Here is a 9,076-nt window from a genome sequence, read left to right as displayed (position 1 = left end):
CCCTGAAACGGTAGTTATAACAAAAGAAACAATATAACTGCAACAGGAGTGATTTTTGCAGACCAAATAAGCATCATGTCTCTCAGAAGAATTGTTAAGGGGGAAAAAAGAAGAATTAGACTCAGTAATGCCGCAAATAACAACCACATATCAGTAAAATAACGTGCACAAGCAACGCAATAGGGTACACTTTGTGACTCATATGAGTTCATCAGAGCAGTTAATGTGATGCAAACGCATGACATGAGTCAGACCAATAGATGAAGGTCAGATACTCACAATAGAGTTTACAAAGAAGAAAAAGCTCCACACAAAAAATGCCACCACCCAACAGAGAACAAAGCAAAGAAAAGTACCTGTTTGAAGCATAATTTACACCCAAGAAACTGAGACACCCAAGTAACATAAATCTCAACATATTTATTCAACTTATTTCTACTACCGAATACAACAACTGCATACGGTAATAAGTGAATTACTTCATAACAAATTATTCCCAATACTAATTACGTGGCTCGTGAATTCCCACAAAATGACAAGCTATAACTCTGAGAGAACAATGATATTAATCTCCCGAGGGGAAAAAGGAAAGAAAAAAAAACGAAAAGGTTGGACTAGCAAGTTACAAAATTGAAATAACGTGATGAATCGTAGTTTCTCATGATAAATAATAGTTAATTATTATAGTTCCTAGTATAAATCAAGACAAACATACGTAACGTTTGCCTTCGGCTGAGTGATTAATGCAGCGCAGCAAGAGGACTCCGGGAGTCTACACATTTTAACACTTCTTCACCCATCCTTTTACATCCAACCAGAGTCTGAACAAGGAAAACAGAGGGGAAAGTCCGTCATAAGATGACTGAAGTACCAACAATAGAATATAATAATAATTTAAAAGAAAGTAAAAAAAAAAGTAAACTTTATATTTTACTTGAGGGTCGTTAGTTATCAAACTTTCTTATAACAATGTAAATTAGTTTCCAAACAGTCATTAGCTTTCAAGACCCTTTTTGATGGTATCCGAAGCTGAAGAGAGCTTAGAATATAGAAGCTTAGCAAGTAAAAAAATAAACCCACTAACCGTTCCAGCAGAAAATAAATCTCCAGTTCGAAATCCTCGATTAAGTGTTTCAATGACGGCGTCTTCAATCCTCTTTGCAGCATTCTCCTCTCCAAGCCCATATCTCAAAAGCATAGCAGCACTCAGCACTGTCGCAAGAGGGTTTGCTTTGTCCTGTAAAAATAGCATTTTCTCAATTGTAATTTGATTTGAACCCATTTAATAACCTAGAGGAAAGAACTGTTATGCAAAAAATTCACCTGGCCAGCGATATCGGGAGCAGAGCCATGAATTGGCTCAAAAAGTCCAGGTCCCTAAACAAACGAACGAAACAACAGTACAAAATAGAAATAGTTTAGTTACTAATCACCATAAGGTCCTTTAGTATCAATTTAGGAGGATTTGGGATTAATTTCAAAGTTATCACATACAGATTCACCAACACTAGCAGATGGAAGCATTCCGATGCTTCCAGTGAGCATTGAAGCTTCGTCAGATAGTATGTCACCAAATATGTTGTTTGTCACAATTGTATCAAACTGCAAGCTTCAAAGTAAAGTTACAGGTAAGAATTGCTTGAAGGTTCAGATAGGAAAGGGAATTTTAGAAATCATATACTTCCTAAAAAGCAACTATGGTTGTGAGAGAACAGATAAAAACGGTCGCTTAGGTTCTGACCAACTTTATTCGGTTTCTACATTTGAGTGAATTTCGTGCATGATATTTTGAGCTCCTAGTACTAAAATAAGTCAATCTGATTTGGAAACTAAATCTTCATGTTTCAAATTAAGAGCTGATGGAGTCAAGATCTTGATAATTTCACATTTCGTTAAGATGATTGGATTCTTTGTTTGATAAATTTACCCATTTCTGTAAAGTTTATTAGACCAAAATGAATATAAAATTTGTCTACTGGAGTTCTATGGTAAGAAACAACCTGCTTGGGATGACGGATAAGCTGCATGGCTGCATTGTCCACATACATGTGAGAGAGCTCCACGTCAGGGAACTCAGTAGCTATTGCCATCACTCTTTTCCTCCATAGCATTGATGCCTTGCAAACATTCATAAAAATCATTATTGTTAGTGCAAACTTCAAGCGCAATTCAAGCATGATGATAGAAACTCATAGTGCTATTTAATTTCTCCTAATAAAGTTGATAATGTAATTAGAATATTGCCTCATTCAAACATTTGAATTATAAGCAGAACGGTTTAAAGAGAGTGATTGACTCATTATTTTAACTTTAAGCTCCCAATCAGAAACTTACTAAGGCAAACACAATTAGCATGAAGATATAAAATTCACCCAGAAAGCAGAGCGATTCATGTCAGTTGTGCCTCTAAACAATATCGATAGAAAGGAGCCATTTGATAAACCCCATTAGTCAACAGCATTAGACACGCTTATTGCAGAGAAATAAGGATGAGAATATGTTGGACAGAAATGTATTTGTAGTTGGATTGATGGCCAGAGACAACCCTAATCCAGAAATCCAAACAAGAAAATTACAAAGCAACATCCCACTCAACATTATCATCACAAGTAATGCTTTGTCTTATGGAGTTTCACCAAGGAGTTAACAGCTTATATAGGATTATACGTCAAATATCCAAACTTGGGACTACCAAATCCAACCCTAACCATCAAGCAATATTCCAATATTGGCATATGCCCAAGACTTTCATAATATTTAGGCAAGTGATTAAGTGTTTGTTTACAGTTTACAACCTAGCAAATGAGCACCAAGAAAATTCCAAGGGTCAATAAGAGCTAGAACGTAAAGAAACTTCCATGTTGAGGCTTGGAGGGGTAAAAAAGAAAAACTCAACTACCCAAACACCAGGTAGAGTTCTCAAGTTGGATTATCCAGAAAAGCAATTATGGGTTTCTATTTATCTTCGCAGGCAAAATAATCTCGGCTCTAACATAAAATTGAATAATAATTCTCACAAATAAAAATACCTCCAAAACATTAGCTTTGTCAACAGAACATAGTCTACTATGACGCTTGCGAGCAACCTCAAATGCAAGACGTGCAATCCTGTCAATCTAAGCAGACAAGAACCAATTAGTTAAAAAAAAAGATCTGTTAAAATAAGTCAATCTCATATATTCCACGCACAACAAAGAAGTGGAAAAAATAGAGCATGTATAGCTGTAATCATATCAAGCACTATATAATTGTCTTGCGTTTAAGGTAGCATTTTTTTATTTAAAAAAACAAATTTATTTCTTTATTTCATCTTCGGGCATAATATCATACAATCAGAAAAAGTGATATTTTGTGTTTTGCAAAGTTTTGGGGTCAATTTTCTCTCATCTTAAACAATGTTGGTTTTGTTTTTCATCCTAAAGGATGATGGCAATAATGATTCCATGTATGGAGCAATTGCTAGTCTCATCTACAAACTCTATTTTACTAGAAAATATAAAGTCAATACAAGCATAGGAAAAGAAGATATTATTATTAGAAACAAATGGTAAGTTGCAACATATAATTATGCAAAATAAACAAATGTCCAATGTACTAGTTTGAGTTTCCATCTTATCCTCTTTTCCTATGTCAAACAGTGTCATCCTTCCTCAGCCAAAAGCAACAGTTGGTTATTCCTTAGCAAGAAGGTCCTTGTCCCAACTTTTTGCATGGAAAACATGAAAGTTGTATTATCATGACAAAAGTAGGTGCAACTAATTATCAGCTTATACTCTAAATTGGACAAATTTTCCATTCCCTAATAACCCTAGAACATAACTACACTGAAAAGCAAAAGGGATGAACTGAAGGTGAAAGGCAGCAGCACAAGTCTGCTCAGTCATTCTGCAGGTTCTCCACCAGTTTCTGATTTATTGCTGACAACACTTTTGACAGATTCAGCTTAGTATGATGAACAGGGTGACTTATCCCTAGTAACTTTGACACATATGCAATGGGTGTACATACTACATATATAAAAGGAAAATCATAGACATTCATAGGCTTTCTAATCTTTTCCAATTTAATTCACAGTATGTGAAGGGGGAAGAAACAACAACAAATTAACAATTTTACAACTCAGATAAAAAAAACCATCAACATATCATCAGAAGGTTGTTATTAACATAAAAAAGATATTATATCCCTAACTTAAATTCCTTGCTAAGAACATATGTAAACACAGAAATGAAGTTGTGACTCTCTGCATAACAATAAAAGGACACTTAAGGCAATACAACTTAAATATCTAAAGCAAGCAGGATATAAGTTCTATATACCTCAGAAGAAGAATACACTTCAGTATTAAACCCAATATCCTCACCCTTGTCATTGGTTCCAAACCCTCTAGGTTTTCCAAAATAGATCCCTGTGGAGACCCAAATCAAGATCTTACTGTTTATCATATACTCCTTAATTATATGCGAAAAAACAATCACAAAACAAGATTATGTGCATGCTACGGTTCTTTGTCAACATACAACAATAGTACAAAAGAACTAATAAACAAATTTCTGTCTTTATAGAGAGAATATTCACCTCCAGTAAGCTCTCTCACCACCATGATGTCAACTCCCTCAGCGACCTCTTTCTTTAGAGTGGACGAGTTTACAAGCTAAGAAATATGGAGGGAAATGAAGAGTAACGGTGTTAAAAAAAACCTGTAACCATCATTGTGATCCGTAGAAAGAAAAAAGCATTTTGGGTCAAAAGATCACTCGCTCCAGAATCATGGATATTGCAGCAAATCAAAGCCAAAAAAGCAATTGAATCAGAAAAGATGCAAGATTAAAACACATGAAACATGGTTCTTAGTACCCTTAACAACCATCACTCACAAAATAATCCATCTCAACAAGTTTATTAAAAAAGAAACCAAAACAATAGAATTATGTTGGTCTCTCCTAGCTTGGAAATGTCAAGCTCAATATTTAACCAAATTATGACAGGGATGCCATCACAAACAACTATAGATTGGGAAGGCTGGTTGGGCCAGAGAAGGTCAAACACCACCATCTTTGTCTCCATTTCTTATGGCCTATAGGCATAACATAATACAATGAGACTAAAGCAATAAGATCCTAAATTTTATTTGATCTGTATATCACTTCTACAAATGTATGAACTGAAATTGGATGAACAAATTGGCCAAAAAGTCTACTTTCTATTTCATCACAACGAAGAATTGCCAGGAAACCATTGAAGATAAACTTCTAAATCATAATTCTGCTATCGAACAATGTCTCCCTAGCTAGTGAAAAACCATCATACCTAGATTACTTTGATGTGTAAACTTCTTCAGGATCTTGCCTAAGTTAGCACTAAAATAATTAAAAATGCTCAAACAAATTATAAATTTCAGCTATGTATCGTCTCAATCTCTAAGAGAAGCAAACCAAAATTGAGAAAATTCACAAATTTCACATCAAGTCTTGTCACAAAAAATGAACAAAGATTTGAAAAAATGAATTAAAATTCAGCTCATATAGTACTTGTGGCAACACAGTAGCCGGCCGCAGATTAGCAAAGACTCCAAGCCCAGCCCGCAACTGAAGCAACCCTGTCTCAGGCTTCAAATGCTTCTCATTTGCGTCCCATTTATACCTGAAAAGTTACTTCGAATTTAAAATAATAAAAAAGGAAATAGGAAATCTAACTACAGGTATAACCTCAAGAACATATTTCAATGCAACTCAGGGTTAAAACCAATACAATAAAGGAAGAAAATCCAAACTCAACATCTCAGAGTCTCGAACTTGTGTTTCAAAGCATAAAAATCACTTCAGCACATATTTAAAACAATTTAGATTAAAAAGAGAAAGGAACTAAACATAGAAAGTACTTGCCATGGTTTTATCATGAATAGCCAACCTGACGAATCAAGCTAATTAAATGAAGAAAAATAAAAGAAAGAAAATTAAGCTCAGTTCTAGAGAAATTTTTAAGTTCAGCGAAAATTGCAAGATTTCTGGCCAATATTTGGGTTCCAGACCCAGGCCAAATGTTACTACCAAAAAGAGCTCTTAATTTTAAACTGTCAGCCAATTTTGGTGGAAAGAATTCTAGCGTACACAATTAGCTAAATAGAATAAGTGTGACAATTGGACACAACAACCCCTATTCAACCAAATCAAACTTATTCTAGCTTAGCAATTTCATAAAAGTTGATTAAAAATTGCTGAAACTAGTGCCAAACTAGTAACACTGAATGGCATTATCTAAATAAATTCTCAATCAGAAATTAGAAGCTCTAAACAAATAGATTAATCTCGGCCTCTTTTTTTTTTGTTGGTTTGTTTGTTTTTCTTTCTTTCTTTCACTTGCTTTAAAACAGAAAATGAGTCCGTAAGCCAATTAAAATCCCATAATACAACGCAACATGAAGCAGAATCTCAAATATAACAAATACCAACCCTCCAATGGCTCCCAACAAAACAGCATCAGACTCTTTAGAAGCCGTAAGAGTCGCTTCCGGTAATGGCACCCCAGTTGCATCGAGCGCAGATCCTCCAACTGGCATTTCTCTAAACTTGAACTCAATCCCTACAACGACAAAGAATTAAAACGGTCACTAAAGAGTCTACATAGAAGTAAACGGAATGGAAACCTAAGATTTTTCTCATGATCATGAATGCCATATAGTTAAAAGAAAACATAAATAAAGGAATTGCCTTTATCAGCTAAAAGGCCACAACGAGCTACAGCCCTAAAGAAATTAGTGTCTTGAATAGGGTTAAGAGCTAAAACACTAGAAAGCTCAACATTTTCCTCATGACTATGAATGCCATTTTCCTTCTACTGAAATTATATACAAAGGAATTGTCTTTATTAGTTAAAACCCCACAATAAGAAAAGACGCTAAAGAAATTTATTATCCTAGTTAGGGTTTTGAGCTTTATCGTACCCTCATGAGAAGCGGCGAGAGAGAGTACATCTTTAGCAACAGAGACGACTTCTGGGCCAATTCCATCGCCGGGGAGAAGAGTGATGTTGTAACTCCGGCGAGCGGCGGCGGAGCATCGGAAACTTAGACTTCTCCGCGGAGGAGCGGAACGCGAGGGGTTTAGGGCTAGGGTTTTGAGTGGATGGGGTTTCAACTGTAAAGATGACATTTTTATGCCCCCTCTGAAAGCGGAGAGAAGACGGAGGCTGGAGTTTTCGGGGAGCAGAGTTGCGATTGACTCCAGAATCTGATTATGACGAGTTGTCAGTGACGTGGTATTTAGTATTAGACCCTCAAATCTTTCAGTAATTCCACATCAGTCGCTCAAATCTTTGCAGTTGCTCATAAGCCCCTCAATTCCCACAGATTCTGGCAATTGTGTCCGTCAATGGTCAAAATACCCCTCAGTTAATGTTTCTCCCGAAGTCCCCATGTTGAATTGCAAGGTAGCACAGTCTTTTGATTGAGCGCTTGTATAACATGCATCCGTTCCACATAATATGAGATATTTAAAGATATATGAGCTTCATATAAATTGTAAGTACACAATCCAACAACTTAGCTTTTAATAGGGGTTTTTGCATAGTACCCCTCAAATCTTTCACGTTTGCAAGATTACCTCCTAATTCTCTCACAATGATTTTTTCTACCCTTTCCCTTAACAATTTAGTTTTTTAAATGTGAAATTGTCGCAAAGCTATAGGAGATTTTTTGAAGTTTTAGCATTGCCTTGTTTAAAAGCCAATGCTCTTACGTTTGAGTGGTGGAAGGATCCAGTATGCTAGTTTTGAGGGGTAGTTTTGTAAATATAAAAAATTTGAGAGGTAATCTCGCAAATATTAAAGATTTGAGTGGTATATATGCAGAAATACCCTTTTAATATTGAGTGCATGTACATAATCGAACCATCTGCAGACAACGTCACTAGAAGAGAACTGAAATTTGTGAACAACTACAAAAAGAAGAATATGCATAAAATCCTCTTTAACTCTACAAAAATGATAGTCAATCTTATAAAAATAACTGCAAGCATCACCTAAAATAAACTAATAAATTAATCAAACCCATCTCAAATGGCATAAACCTTCTTCTTGCATTCCACTTTCAGCAGAGTCTCAGCCACCAAAGACCTGCACCTAGCAAATGACTCCCCAACTCCAGACACAGCTTTCTTTATACTCCTCTTGATCCTCTTCCTCTGAACTCTATACTTAACAACACAATACATCATAATCCCTAAAGTCCCTACAAGAATCAAAGCCGCAACGACGACAGTCGACCACGAAAGCCACCAGTGTTCCTGTCCAATGACTACATACGAAAGTGACACAAAGGATACAGAAATGGATATACAACACGCCCACATGAGCTTGTTGACGATGAAGACCATGATTTTTAATGCTTTTGGGTCGATGACGACGAGTGATGTTTGGACCATGACTACTGCAAGGGAGACGAAGAGGGCGATGGAGTCAGAGATGAGGAAGATGACGAAGGCAGCGGTGGTGGAGATGTAGGCTTCTCCGGTGGAATAGTTGTCTTCTCCTGGGCCTGCATACTGTCCTGGTACCTGTGAAAATGAAGGTGTAAGTAGAACGTCCAATCTACTCCGATTGGAAGATGATATTCAGAAGTGCAATGGATGGATGCACATATTTGTTTGTGCCCACCAACCCACAGCCATTCACCCACCCACCCCCACATACATACATTACCCACCCGCCCACCCGCCACGACGGCTACATACATGTAAATATGTGTGTTGTGTTTATACACAAATAGACATACATATGTATGTATGTACATGTATGGGATACTTAGTACGAGTTATCACAACAATTAGAAAACTACGCTGTCAAGTTATAAAAGTGATAAGGTCCACTTGCTTTGATGTCATTGCCAAGCTGGGCAACACCACTGGTCTATATATACACAGAGAGAGGGAGAAAATGCGCGTTTTTTGTGTTTGTACACAAATACATGCACACTTCATATGTATTATGGGATATTGGATATGAGTTGTCACCTTATTTGGCAAGTCGCACTGTCAAGATATAGGAGTGGTAATCTCCACCTGTTCGATGTGACTAGCAA

The 9,076-nt window shown here is 36.4% G+C and overlaps 2 protein-coding genes across 2 annotated transcripts; both read right to left on the bottom strand.

Annotated features, from left to right (window-relative positions):
• Positions 1 to 400: 400 nt before the first annotated feature.
• Positions 401 to 7,226, bottom strand: LOC109827947 (3-isopropylmalate dehydrogenase 2, chloroplastic-like). The gene is made up of 11 exons (XM_020394974.1): positions 6,944 to 7,226; positions 6,453 to 6,582; positions 5,532 to 5,643; positions 4,579 to 4,654; positions 4,320 to 4,408; positions 3,030 to 3,116; positions 2,001 to 2,117; positions 1,495 to 1,602; positions 1,324 to 1,377; positions 1,085 to 1,237; positions 401 to 821 (listed from the first exon to the last, which is right to left on the bottom strand). The coding sequence occupies exons 1-11, from the start codon at positions 7,149 to 7,151 to the stop codon at positions 741 to 743; spliced, it is 1,215 nt and encodes a 404-aa protein (XP_020250563.1). The 5' UTR covers positions 7,152 to 7,226; the 3' UTR covers positions 401 to 740.
• Positions 7,227 to 8,051: 825 nt separating this feature from the next.
• On the bottom strand, positions 8,052 to 8,552 carry LOC109827948 (ankyrin repeat-containing protein At5g02620-like; the record flags this gene model as incomplete). Its single annotated transcript, XM_020394975.1, has 1 exon — positions 8,052 to 8,552. A coding segment is annotated over one exon (501 nt), but the record flags the coding sequence as incomplete, so codon positions are not given.
• Between the last annotated feature and the right edge of the window lie 524 nt (positions 8,553 to 9,076).

Source organism: Asparagus officinalis, unplaced genomic scaffold (assembly GCF_001876935.1).
Source record: "Asparagus officinalis unplaced genomic scaffold, Aspof.V1 AsparagusV1_Un572, whole genome shotgun sequence".
NCBI classification, from domain to species: Eukaryota; Viridiplantae; Streptophyta; class Magnoliopsida; order Asparagales; family Asparagaceae; genus Asparagus; species Asparagus officinalis.
The sequence above is the reverse complement of the archived record's forward strand: the minus strand, read 5'-3'. Positions and strand labels throughout refer to the sequence as shown.

What these genes read in the sequence shown, in the direction of transcription:
- LOC109827947 (XM_020394974.1), bottom strand. Translation starts at nt 7,151, where the DNA reads ATGTCATCTTTACAGTTGAAACCCCATCCACTCAAAACCCTAGCCCTA. An exon ending in CGGCTACTGTGTTGCCACAA is followed by an intron (nt 4,655 to 5,531) that starts GTACTATATGAG and finishes CATATTTCTTAG; the next exon opens with CTTGTAAACTCGTCCACTCT. An exon ending in AAGTGTATTCTTCTTCTGAG is followed by an intron (nt 3,117 to 4,319) that starts GTATATAGAACT and finishes TTGTCTGCTTAG; the next exon opens with ATTGACAGGATTGCACGTCT.